General features: G+C 48.7%; 3 protein-coding genes across 3 annotated transcripts; all 3 read left to right on the top strand.

The window, feature by feature from the left end:
* The first annotated feature begins 6,313 nt into the window (after positions 1-6,313).
* Positions 6,314-7,358, top strand: EI90DRAFT_3031501 (ribonuclease H-like domain-containing protein). Its single transcript, XM_039058324.1, has 3 exons — positions 6,314-6,707; positions 6,764-6,913; positions 6,966-7,358. Exons 1-3 carry the CDS (start codon positions 6,366-6,368, stop codon positions 7,278-7,280), a joined length of 807 nt encoding a protein of 268 aa, XP_038923594.1. The 5' UTR covers positions 6,314-6,365; the 3' UTR covers positions 7,281-7,358.
* An 893-nt stretch (positions 7,359-8,251) lies between these two features.
* Positions 8,252-11,040, top strand: EI90DRAFT_2903247 (uncharacterized protein; the record flags this gene model as incomplete). Its single annotated transcript, XM_039054132.1, has 10 exons — positions 8,252-8,588; positions 8,648-8,821; positions 8,874-9,078; positions 9,134-9,371; positions 9,436-9,516; positions 9,573-9,935; positions 9,991-10,352; positions 10,406-10,523; positions 10,585-10,713; positions 10,774-11,040. 10 exons carry the CDS (start codon positions 8,252-8,254, stop codon positions 11,038-11,040), a joined length of 2,274 nt encoding a protein of 757 aa, XP_038923593.1.
* Positions 11,041-11,277: 237 nt separating this feature from the next.
* On the top strand, positions 11,278-12,314 carry EI90DRAFT_2902616 (manganese superoxide dismutase; the record flags this gene model as incomplete). The annotated part of the gene is made up of 7 exons (XM_039054102.1): positions 11,278-11,391; positions 11,457-11,619; positions 11,694-11,872; positions 11,934-11,997; positions 12,053-12,105; positions 12,171-12,191; positions 12,246-12,314. The coding sequence occupies 7 exons, from the start codon at positions 11,278-11,280 to the stop codon at positions 12,312-12,314; spliced, it is 663 nt and encodes a 220-aa protein (XP_038923592.1).
* Between the last annotated feature and the right edge of the window lie 1,108 nt (positions 12,315-13,422).

Here is a 13,422-nt window from a genome sequence, read left to right as displayed (position 1 = left end):
AGTGTGGAAAGATGGGCCATCTCCGAACAAAATGCACAGTGACGGAAGCTGAAAAAGAAGCGTATCAGCAGAAGAAAGCTGCTGAGAAGGAGAACACAAACGCAACTGAGGAGGCGAAGGCTTTGTGTGCAGAAAGCGTTGCGAATGCTGCATCAATCACCGATGCGCCAAAGCCCTGGATCGTGGACTCAGGGTGCAGTAACCATTTCTGTCCAAACAAGGACGACTTCATAGAATACACACCTTTTGACCCCCCACACCAAATCGCTCTTGGAAACGACAGTCACATCCCCTCCTTGGGTGAAGGAACTGTCTTGATCGGCTGTGTTGCTAGAGGGAAGCGTGTCACCTGTTGGATCCAGAACGTACAGTACGTACCCAGCCTCAAGTATGGTCTCCTGTCTTGCAGGATCCTGATTCGCTGAGGAGTCCAGATTACGTTCAGTTCCAATGATGTCTGCAGAATCGAGGGAGCAGATGGGAAACTAGTTGCCAAGTCACTAAAAGAGTTTGCACCCATGTTCTACCTGAATCACCCGTCCTCGCAGCCAACATCTACCATGACTGGGAGGGCAAACCCGGCTGTGGAAGCCTCCATCCCCTCTTTCGACCTTCTCCACAAATGTCTAGCCCACCCTGGTAAGGATGCGTTGAATGAGATGATAAAGAATGGATCAGTTCTGGGAATGGAGAATGTTCGGGATGACTCGAAGGGTTTTGATTGCGAAGCGTGCATTAGGGGGAAGATGATGAGAGGTCCTTTCGGGAGGGGACATGAGATAGCTGACAAGAGGCTGGGGTGAGTACACTCCGATGTCTGTGGACCTATGGAGGTGATGTCACTTGGAAAAAGCCGATACTTCTGCACACTCATGGATGACAAGATGAGCTTCACTTGGTTCTATTCATGCTCACTTAAATCAGATTTCATGGCATGGTTCATCAAGATGGACACATACTTTGCGAATCAGTACAGGACCCACATCAAGATCTTGAGGATGGATAGGGGGGGGGGAATACCTGAACTCCATCCTGGGGACGTATTGTAAGGACAAAGGTATTGACATGGAGCAGATGGTTCCGCACATGCCTGAGCAGAACGGAGTGGCTGAGCGAGCTAATCGGAAGATCTTGGACAAAGGACGAACCTTACTGAAGGATGCTGGGGCTCTGGACTTTCTATGGGCCAATGCTTTCGCCACAGCTGTCTATGCCATGAACCGGACCATTGACACTCACTCGAATGTGACGACGCCTTTTGAACAATTCACAGAAGGAAGCTGAATGTCGTGCACATGAGGGTATGGTTCGCTGACATATTTGTTCACCAGCTGAAGGATTTGGGAGTGCAGAAATTGGGGGAGAGGGGGCGGCCAGCAAAGTTTCTGGGGTACCCAGAGAGTTCTTCTGGATACAAGGCATATGATGAACGGACTCACAAAGTCGAAATTGTCTGCACGCCCATTTTTCGGGAAGAAGTGAGGATCCAGCCATGTGCCGTTTTCGAATCAAGGGCACATGATGACCCCAGTGACAAGTCAGATGATTTGGATCACCTGACAGAGGCAGCAACCCCCGGACCCACGCCTGTAAGTCCACCTCGTGATCCTCTCACCGAAGGTCCATCAGATCAGTCCCCTACACCTCCCACCATGCCTACTGCTGCCACCCAGCCCATTGCTCGACCACAGAGGGAATGGCATCCACCTCATCGCTTTGATCCATCAGACTATGGCACACATGGCCAACACAGGGACGAGATCGCGAATGTATATGAGGATTTTCTGAATGAGGTACCGATTGCGGCGACCATCACCATGGAAGACGTCCTGGACATCGTATTGGATGAGGCCCACCTGGCAAACCCCATACTGACTGAGGACACCGATCTACCAGATGCTCCAACCTTGCGAGAGGCCTTGGCTGGGCCCGAGCGGGAACAATGGCATGCCGCCGTACTAGAGGAGCTCGCTGCCATCCAGGACACTGGCACCTGGGACCTTGTTGACCCATCCTCGAGCATTTGTAATGTCATTGGCTGTCGGTTTGTACTCAACAAGAAGTGTGGTGCTGATGGAAAAGTGACCTGTTTTAAGGCCCGCCTAGTTGCTCAAGGTTTTGGTCAACGGGAGGGAATTGATTACTCGGAGATGTTTGCTCCCGTCGTAAAATCGGCCTCTCTACGTGTTTTTCTCGCCATATGCACTCGCCACAGTTGGAAAGTCCACCAGATGGATATCAAATCAGCATATCTCAATGGGGTACTCTCGGAGGACATTTACATGCGTCAGCCAAAGGGATACAAGGAAAAGGGGAGGGAACAGATGATTGCGAAGCTTAAGAAGGGGCTCTATGGATTAAAGCAAGCTGGATGGGAGTGGTACGCAACCTTACATGACTTCCTGATTCAACTTGGATTTTGCCAAACACATGCTGACCACTCGGTCTTCGTATTCAAACGAGGATGATCCATTGTAATCATTCCCATCTATGTTGATGACAAACTTCTTGCTGGGAACGACGAAAAACTGCTTGCATCTATCCAAGACACCGTCGGGGACTGTTTTAAAGTTTCCAGCAAAGGAGAAGCATCATGGATCCTAGGGATCCGAGTTCACCAAGACATATCAGCCAGCATGCTATCAATAGACCAGTCACAGTATATCAAGGATATCCTTGCTCGCTTCAACATGACAGACTGCACACCATGTGTCACACCGTTGCCCACTGGGATACACTACAAACCAGCATCAACAGAAGAACATTCGAAAGTTTCCTCATACCCCTTCCTCAAAGCTACTGGTTCTCTCATGTATGTATGCCACTCTAGGAACTTGCCCGGATATCTGCACATCTGTAAGAGCGCTGGCACCATTTGCATCGACTTTTGGACAGGAACACATCGAGGGACTCAAGCACGTAAGCAGGGACTATGAACCGAGGGATAGTATACACAGCCAGGGGAGAGGACCTCATAGGTTATACTGATGCAGATTGGGCGAACAACATGGTAAACAGGAAGTCGGTATCCGGATACGCCTTCCTCTTGTCTGGGGGGGTGATTTCGTGGATGTCAAAGCAGCAAGTAGGTGTGGCAGGATCCTCGACGCATGCAGAGTACGTTGCAGTGGCCGAAGCAGCCAAGGAAGCGATCTGGCTTCGACGGCTCCTGGAGGAATTGCACAAAGGAACATCCAGTCCGACCACGCTACACATTGATAATCAAGCTGCGAATCTACTTGCCCAAAACCCCATCAATCACGCTGTGACCAAGAGCATCGATGTCAGGTACCACTTCATATGGGAATGTATCATGGACGGAACAATTGATCTGAAACTCATTGGGACGAACAATATGGCGGCTGACATACTCACAAAGTCCTTAGCCAAGGTAAAGCACAATCGCTTCTGCCTAATGCTGGGGATGGAGTTTGTGGCCTAGATGGATACGTGGACGTTGGGCTGTGGGGGAGTGTTGGAAGTTACAGCCCGACGCCACTGGCGGTCCCAGGACCGTACATTTGCGCTTTCAGAGCTTTGGGAAGGAGGCGCTTTTGGGGCAATCAACGGTGAACATAATGTCACTTTGGCCCTTTGTTTTCACGCTTTGGCTACCGCTCGCATTTCACTTCAGTGGCATAGAACTGACATTAAATGTATATAAGGATAGGACTTGCACTGAGAGCTGATACATCACAGCATCAGGAAATTGTCACAGTCAACTTTGGACACTTCTGATGATCCTGTTGCTTCTAATACAATGAAACTGGCTGAATTGACCAATTTCCCAAAGCATTTTAGTAAAGGTGTCACATTTCAATTCAGTTCAGAAGTGAACTCAATTGTTTTCAAACCATTTGAAGTGAAACCCTGAGGACCTTTTGCTGATGCCATAGACGTATTGCGCTTCTCAGTTTTACACACACATGATGATGCATGTCTCTTTTTTTTTTCCAGTTGCATTCACAATGCAATGTTTTTTACTCCACCCCAGATGTTCCTTACTTGAAAAGAAAGAATGAGGGTGGGTTTGCCACCCAAAACTACCCTGTGTTGTATGTCGAGTCATAAGTATGGTGGTTCACTGTGTTTGTTGCTAAACTGACTTGAAACTGACTACCTAACCACCCTCTTGTGCTTGTTTACATGATCCACCACCATTCCGTGATTGCCTGACCCTTTCCCAATACCCTCTGATACATCCCCCTCCCTTCCCATGATTTTTGTATGTTTTTTTCCATGCCATTTCCAACCTCCAACCAAACTTCTCATGCGCGACACTATCCCCAACTTCTTACCACATGTACTCGACAACCACTCATCCATTTTCGACAATCTTAGGCTTGTTTGATAGAAGATAACTAGCTCTACCTTTATTCCGGGTTTGGTGCCAAACAGTTCAGCGGTTGAGGTGCACGTCTGCTTTCTTTGATCACATTGTATTTCCACCCACTTTCCTCTTCTCTTTATTTTGTGTTTCATTTTGCATTACATTATTGATAAACTTCAATGTGAGAGAGAATGTGATAGCGCACCGATACAACCAACCATACAATCACTGAATCAGCTCAATCACCCCCGTAATTGGTGTGATTACAATCAGGGGACCCAGTTGAAGTGATTGTAAATCATGTGAGGTTGAAATGATCTCAACCACTTCAATCGGCCTCAGGGGTTTCCTGATGAAGCTGTACACCACCGAGCCTTATCTCTTCGAGATAGCATTGGGAGCATAATTTGGCACTCTATCCTTGTTACCAGAATGTTCCTCCCTCACCACGAGGCGTCTACCTGCCGAGAGAAACATTGGTGAGGCCACAGTACCATCCGCGGGTATGGTAGGCTCGTGAGGTCATCACCAAATGTTAAGTACAAAGAACCAGCCTCCCAACCTTTCTCCTATTATGGTCCTCGGGAGTACACGCTCCACCCAGATCTGTGGGTTTACGGGGAAAGCGAAGCGCCCTGAGCCAAGTCCAACCACTCAGAAGATAGAGTCGAAGGACGTGATGAACAAGAGGATGATGGTGAAAAGGTCTGTGGGACTACAAATTCCATCCCATCCTTTCTCCTGCAACAGTTTGGGTGCCACTGACGTTTGTGGGTGCCAACAGTGCTCAAGGACACATCAAAAAATACACGTGGCAGAGGTTCCAAAACGCCGAAACATGTTCCATCACTATGATCAAGGATGACCAGAGCAGTTCTAAAATGAGCAGAGCCTGCGAGAATGTAAGGGATTGGTTCTTCATTTCCCCCGACACATTGTAGTTACCCACTGGGTCTGGCCATTGGAGCACGATCGGCCTTACCATAGCTAGCGCTATCGTACCGCGTGTGGACAGGAGTGCTCGGGTCTTTGTTTTGCAGGAGTGGTTCTAGGCTGTTCTAGCCCAAGTCATGGCTGTGTCGAGCTTTGCGAGCGTGGTGCACAACCGCTTGTGTGACAGAGGGATGGCGGAGGGGGAGTATAGTGAAGTGGAAATACGGGCATGATCCTATTAGGATGTTAGCGATTTACGCTCAGTCAATCGTTGTTGAACTTATAGATTAGAACTAATTACCTAGCGTTTTACGCTAGGGCATATGAAGATACATGAGTGACAATACAAACATGTGGTAAAAGCGTAGTCTCACCTCAGTCAATCGTTGTTGAACTGAGGGAGACGAAAGTGAAAAATTCTTCACTGCGTTTATAAGCAGTCGCCTCAATGGCGCACTGACTTTGGTAGCAGGAATACCAAGAAAGGAAATAGAGCGCCGCTAGCTCAACATCACATTGTGAGTTGGCCACAGCGTACAAGAAAACCAAGATTTCAACAGATCCGATAGAGGATCCCGTCCTAAAACCACCATGCACCATCGGAGGATGTCGTTCCGTGCAGGCGTGAGAGTATGTACTACGAATTCGTGGCTGTACAAAAGTTGGGCCACCAACAGCTGTAACTGTCAACTTCGCGTATTTTGGCGTCTTCAAGAGAGACCCCAGCATCTCGCAAGGAAAATAGGATCGAGTGTGATACCTGGATCATCTAAAACCCTACGATTTCTCCTTGGCTTCGAATCGCATATGTCAACCCGTGAGTCCGCCAAAGATGGCGAGGCAGCGGTCCCTGCTGGCAGCAATTGGTTTGCATTGAAGGCGGTGCGCTGATAACATAATGTATCGGTATGGTGGTTCAAGGGTCTGATGGAAGGGACTTGATCAGACTCTACCGAAATCACGTCGAAAGAAACGGGCCGAGCCCCCCTCAGAAGAACTAGAAGACCCAGTGGAAGCAGTTCAGGAATTGAGATCACCACCTCAGCCCCTTGTTGTGGATCGTCGAAAAAGCGCTCCAACCGATCTTTATGTTCTAAAGCAGATGATACTGGGGGACTTCCCGCAAATACCACCAGAGAAGGCCCAGGTCGGACGGTATATCGCTCTCGACTGTGAAGTGGTAAAAATTAAGCCACCATATACGGATAAAATGGAAATGTCTTTGGCGCGGGTTTCCGTTGTCAATTTTCATGGGGATATTATAATCGATGTCTTCGTCAAGCAGGTAGAGCCGGTTGAGGACTATCTGACTGCCGTCAGTGGGATCCGCCCTGGTGACCTTGATGGTCCGAATTCGGTATCAATTAGGGATGTGCGCAAGAAGGTGGAGGACTTGTTTAAAGGTCGTGTCTTGATTGGGCATACTCTTTCGAGGAATCTCAAGGTATCGTCACACGTATTGTTGACCGACAACTTGTTGATGTTAATGTTTCTATTCAGACGCTCTTTCTGGCGCACGATCATTCCGACACTGTCGATATCCAGACTATGCTTGCGATTCGTTCCAAGTATAACTCGCAAGAGGCTAGCCTCCGTGAGCTCACCCGGCGGGAATGTGGGGTTGACATCGAGGATCAACAACGTTCTAGCGTAAGTCTTGGTATCCTGTTTTCATTTCGTTCTTACCAATGGCTATTTCCAGGTGCTCAAGGCCCGGGCGTCGATGGCCATCTTCCGCTTATATAAACATACCCTTACGCTTCTTTATAAACGCAAACGTGAAGAGTCTAACGCACCCGACCGCAACCAGAGACAAAGACAGCACAAAACTTGGGGCGATGAGGCCGCTCTGCAAATCGTTGATGATTCAAGCAAAGAGACGAGGAAGGGCGAGAAAGTGGCTTCATCCCGGCCTGGGAAACGAGTCGCCTCAGCGAGGAGTGAAGTGTCTTCAGATGATTGGTGGTCACAGTTGGGTTCACAATCTACCCAGGGGAGGCGTAATCAGCGAAGCTAGTATTTCTGATGAATATATTGACATCATCGTGCCAATGTAGTGGATACGCGTAATGCAATTCGGCAGCAAAAGACGGAGCGAATTACCCAGGTTCTGGAAAAGCTTTATCCTCTCTTCTCCATCGGGCCCCATTTACAATGAGTCAAGGCCTTCAATAAGACATCCCAATCAAGTTCAGTGACCATGACCTCCATGATAAGACACCTGGCTGATGTTACGGTGGTTGTTGCACGATCTTACACACCTGTTCCGAGAAGGCTTTCCTGTCTCAGGCAACGGCAAAGCTTCCCGATGATCTGATATCACCCACCCGTCCTTCGTGCCACGTCCTGATGATCCGGGCTCTGTAGGTAACATTGTGTAGGGACTGTTGCGTTATCACGCCACCGTGGGGTAATAAGATGAAAGTATCACTATCAACGATTCCAGGCATTGCCAAGGGGCCGGCGCGTTTCGCCGGTGAGGTGTTCGTTCAATCTCAATCCGTGCCCGAGGGACGGATTAGCGCACGTCCTTGAGAAAGAATGTATAATGTCTGGGCACAATTAAGTAGATCAAGTCGAAAAACAAGGGTAAGGGTGAGAGATTCATGGCATTTGATCCACCGAAGAGCCCCTCTGGGATGCAGGGAGCCAGTTGAAAGGGGGCGATGCGCTCCGCGCCCGATGAGTGTGCAGATAGGGATGGAGGTATTCAGAGCACTGTCTTGCCGTCTCTCCTCCCTCGGCCTTTAGGAGACGCGTATGTATAACTTCTGGAATCGTTATCAGGAGCATTATCAAACTCGGGGCAAGATTTGGCGGTTAATTCACTTTGTTTATTTGTGTTTAGTCATCTGGCGTTCTCCGACAACTATCGCCTCCTCAGGCGCGTTTCGCCCCTGCACGATCCTGACGTCAACCGCTCCTGTTTGAGAGGGATCCGGAACATTTTTCTTGGCGACGTGCAGGCTTTCCGCTTCCACCAACGTTATGAACTCCCCGTCCAGCCACTACCTGGGCATCCGTTTCCGAAGCCTCATTTGGTCATGCTTAGACTGTGATCTCATATCTTCTGCCATCTTCTTTGCCGAGCGATACTATTCCATAGATCCCCAAAATCACCAAGCTATACATCTATACGCGAATGCTTTGTTTCGTGGAGAGCGCACACATTCTGCCCTCAGTATAGCCAACGATATGACCTGCCTCGGATGTGCTGAAGTTTATGCCCGTTGTTGTAATGCTTTGGGACGTTTTCGAGAAGGGGAAATTGCATTCTCGAAAATCATGGATGGGAGTACGGCGGTTGCTGCCGCCGCTACCCTAGGTCAGCGGGGGAACTCCTGTGGTGGTGTCTTGTCTCCTATTCTAATGCGCCCACTACAGACTCTTCCACGTTCCAGGAGGCTCGACAGTTTCCTGATGCCGCTGTAATCGCATGTCGCAGAGGTGCTATGTGTATGAAGGGCAACTTGCCTCGAGATGCTGCAGCACATTTCAATCGTGCATTAGCCATAAATCCCTTCATTTGGGAGGCCTTTGAGGGTCTTTGCCAACTGGGTAAGGGTTTAAAAATTGATTTTATTTCAATTTCTCATCGTATCTCTACCAGGTTCCTTTCCCGAGATCGACGACATAATGCCGCCCAAGGGTCAATATGTCAAATCATCTGTCCCCAAATCCTCCTCTCAGCCATCCATTTCTACCCCCGAAATATTTTCGAATCCCGCTGGTACGCAGCGGCAGAATGGTGCAACGTCTGGGAAACCACTACCTTTTAGACTTCATGGTCACTTTGCGGCAGGGAGAGATTCAATGTGCGCTCTCTTCTTTCTAAAGCGCGCACTCCACACTGAATTGAACCCTATTTAGTGGTTCAGCTGCAGATTCTTCATTTGGAGAGCTCAATTCTCCTGTTTTTCGCGGTCGACTCCAAGGCCATCCGGAGATGTTGACAACTCTGACGGCGAACGGGAACTCTCGAACATCCGAGGTAAGACCATTGCCCAAGAAATTTCGGGGGGAGCCTTTGCCACAAGCTGAGACCCCAAGTGATATGGGCTTCATCAGCAAAGCACCAACACGAACCCAGCCCGGGGCGCCCAAACGTGTAGGTCACCATTGTCATCTGTCCCCCAGGGTCTTACTTTTTGGTCTTACTACAGGGATTTCAGCGAGTTACTCAGGAGCCGAAAGAGCCCACTCGACGTAGCACGCGCGCTGCAGCAGTTTCTAAATTACCCACAGCTCCTAAAGTATGTTGTTGAATGGAGGGACCCTTGCTGATACTGAATGCCGATGGTCACGACAGCGTGGCGATCGAAAACGGAACGGCATTGCGCCGTTGTCCGTTTTACCAACGGGGATCGAGACGGATGATGAGATGGTGTCTCTTGATGTATCGCACGTGCCTCAAACACCAACGGAGCCAGTCGAGGCTTTAAGAAACAATGCTCATCATTCGCAGATAGCCGAACGAATAGCTGTTGAAGAAGCAGATGCCTACATCATGGAGCTTGTCCGACTTTTCGCCAAAGCTATACAGAACTTAGCCCGTTTTCAGTGTCAGGTTGCTGTAGAAGACTTAGAAGCACTTCCAACTGAGCAGCAGCGGTCTGCTACCGTCATGATACTTTTGGGGCGGTCATATTTCGAACGGATGGATTATGCGAAGGTAACTGTATTCCGTGCGGCAAAGGAGGGCTGGCTCACAGGTGTATTATCCTCAGGCCGAACGATGTTTTCAACGAGCACGTGAAATGGACCCTCACAGGCTGCAAGACATGGAACTCTACTCGACAGTCCTGTGGCATCTCCAAAGACAAACACTTCTTTCCTTCCTCTCCCAAGAATTTCTCGCTATGGACAACAGCTCGCCTGTGTCATGGATCGCGGCAGGCAACTGCTTCTCTTTGGAAAAGGAACATCAACAAGCTCTCACTTGCTTTCGACGTGCGACCCAATTGGACCCTCGATGTGTCTACGCGTATAACTTGAGTGGGATGGAGTGCATCACGATCGAAGATTACAGCAAGGCTATAGAGTTCTTTCGCACCGCCATTTCCATTGACGCTAGACATTATCCCGCTTGGTGAGTCGTTTTCTTCGTGCTGCAGCTAAAACCGGTGCTTATTCAATGACCAGGTACGGGCTGGGAATGGCCTATTTCAAAGCAAACAAATACAACATGGCTCAGTGGCACTTTCGGAGAGCGCTCCAAATTAACCCATCGAATGCGCTCCTGTGGAGTTGTGATGGAATGGTGCGATCGTTGTTATTCTGAGACACAAGGATTGCATGCTCACTTTGACGTTTATTCGCAGATACACGAAGCCCAGAAGGAGTGGCCACAAGCTCTTGAGATGTATACAAGAGCTGCCTCCGTCTCGCCCACAAATCCGCTTGTCATGTTCCGTCGAGCTCGTATGCTGGTCGTACTAGAACAATTTGATGTGAGTTCATTCTTGCATCTTGCCTTCGACCTTCCTCACCAGTTGATTTCTGTGGTTTAGGAAGCTCTCATGATCCTTAATCGTCTCAAGGATATAATACCTGATGAGGTGAATATCCCCTTTATGCTCGCCCAAATCTATCGAAGATTGGGGAGAGTCACGGAATCGTCACAGCACATGGCTCTGGCGCTGGACATTGATCCAAAAATATCGGGTGCTATACGGACAGCTCAACGAGGTGGAAAAATTATTCTGGATGCTTTTGCACCCACTCCAGCGGATGACCAATCTATGGAGGCAGATGTGTCAATAATGAGCATACCGTAGTAATTTCTCCCTTTCTTGCAGTCACCTTTCTTTCATCTTCATCATTATTCTAGTTTTTAATCCACATGCATAGGGCACCAGCACACTGTAAACACTAGCATTGCATTTTTCCGTAATTTTTTATTTGTCGTTTGCGGACTCCGAACAAACTTTGGCTCCACACATTGAGCACGTGCTGGGAATAAGCCTTCAATTAGAACTGACGCAACTTACTGTAACCCCAACCTTCAAAACGACATGCTGCTCAGAGCCGCCCAGAACATTTTCCGACCGACTCTGGCACGATCTTTCAGACCCCTGACGGCCGTCGGTGGCCTCCACACATTGCCGGACCTGCCCTATTTCTATGATGTATGGTCCCTCAGCTCGGTTGCAGTCAAGCTGGGAGGAAAGAACTGAACCGTTTATCTGGATAGGCTCTTGAGCCCTTCATCTCTAAGGAGATTATGAACCTTCATCATAAGAAGCATCATCAGGCTTATGTGAACGGTCTAAATGCTGCTGAAGAATCGTACGCGAAGTCACAGAGTGCTAAAGAGAGAATCGCTCTTCAGCCTTCCCTCCGGTTCAACGGTGGTGGTGAGCCAAATTGAGAAACTCTCGGATACGGCCCCGCTTAATTACGCCTTCGATGCATGCTGCTATCATTCAAGGCCATATAAATCATTCCTTGTTCTGGACCAATCTGGCGCCGGTATCTACTGGTGGGGGTGAACTCGGGGCTGGAGGACTCAAGACGGCTATTGAGCGCGACTTCGGCTCCCTAGAGGAGTTAAAGAGGAGGTTCAATACCGAGACCGCCGCTATTCAAGGAAGTGGATGGGGATGGCTTGTGGGTATTTCGCTTCGCGCCACTATTGACGTGCAGAAGTAGAATTCAACTCTGGCTCCAGGGGTTGAACAAGAGTCTTAAAAAGCTGGAGATCGTCACTACACCTAATCAGGACCCTTTGCTCAGTATGTCTCGCTTCATATCTCGCGGGTTTGCCCACATGTAAACCAACATTGACAGGCCACATACCGATTATCGGTGTCGACATATGGGAACATGCGTTCTATCTTCAGGTGAGTCTGAAGGATCCAGAAACGTTATCGCACGTACTGAGTGACGCGTTGTGCCTCTCCTACAGTACCAAAACGTCAAAGTCGATGTAAGCATCCGCATTTTTGGTGACACAGTTTAGCCTCAAACTTCCCTCCGACAGTATCTGAATGCTATCTGGCATGTCATCAATTTCCAGGAAGCTGAGAAGCGACTTAAGGAGGCGTTGTAAAAAGGAATTAGACATGAACGCCATGAGTCTCGTGCATATGTATACGAGTAATCAATGTGTTCATATACTGTACCTAGCGTCACTGTTTGGCTCGCCGAATTGGCCAATGCGTACATGGATATGTCTTTCGTCGAACCTCAGCCTCCCGTTGTGCACTAGCTAGTAGCAGTGGATGAAACAAGCTCGAAAGTGCCTCGCGCTCTAAGTAGCCGAACCTCGTTGATCACCCAGTGAAGTTTGAGAAGCACGCGGGTGATGGATATCGACAGATCGAGTTGCGAAATCCTCATGCAAGTCGTGCCGGTGATCAGCAGCGATGGATGATTAGAACATGTGCTCGATAGGCGTGTGTCGTTGATCTGATGCCAATCATTGTAACATTTATTTCTGAGGAGGGATATTGAAGCCAGGCTTTGGAAACCTCAGATGCTGGTCCAGAGAAGGCAATTTGAGTATTTGCCACACACACTCCATTTTTACGCTTGCCACATTGTAGTGTGGGTTGGTGATATATATATTTATGCAACCGATGATTTTAATACGTCATGCTTCAGTCTCATACTACTGTCCAAGCTAACATACTTATAAATGAAGTATCCCGTATCTACTCTTTGGCCGGACTCGGTCCCTATGGCATGCGGCTTTCTGCTCAGGAGTTGGGATGATAGCCTCCCCGAAAAACTTAAATAACTGCTTTTGATTGTCCAGCCATGGAGACGAGAAACTCCAGATGATTTGCACTGATGGCGGTAGAGGCCTTAATAATCCAAACGACCTATCTCCCCCTGATGTATTCTGTTGCACTGTGGGAAGTCCCCCCATCAGATTGTACTGGGTTGTACCATCACCTAATCGAAAATGCCGGGAGTCCCTATCAGCTTTTTGGAAATGCTCAGTCGTGTGTAGTACCGGGGCTACCTAGCATCTGGATTCTGACGTACATATTGATACCAAAAGACAATTTCGCACATTAACTTAGAGGATTCCAATCCCTCATTCTCATCATCGCTGAGTTCCACGTCCTCCCTTTTCAAGTCCGTCCAGGTGTGGGAAGTTCCCCATCAGATTGTACTGGGTTTTACCATCACATTAAAATACTTATCATTTT

This window comes from Cantharellus anzutake (genome assembly GCF_015039405.1).
Source record: "Cantharellus anzutake strain C23 chromosome Unknown EI90scaffold_2, whole genome shotgun sequence".
Lineage (NCBI taxonomy): Eukaryota > Fungi > Basidiomycota > Agaricomycetes > Cantharellales > Hydnaceae > Cantharellus > Cantharellus anzutake.
This window is presented reverse-complemented; position numbering and strand designations above follow the sequence as displayed.

Bases quoted from the DNA above. Each gene is read 5' to 3' on its own strand.
- EI90DRAFT_3031501 (XM_039058324.1), top strand. From the start codon at position 6,366: ATGATACTGGGGGACTTCCCGCAAATACCACCAGAGAAGGCCCAGGTC. The intron at 6,708-6,763 runs GTATCGTCACAC...GTTTCTATTCAG, and splicing joins CTCTTTCGAGGAATCTCAAG to ACGCTCTTTCTGGCGCACGA. The intron at 6,914-6,965 runs GTAAGTCTTGGT...GGCTATTTCCAG, and splicing joins AGGATCAACAACGTTCTAGC to GTGCTCAAGGCCCGGGCGTC.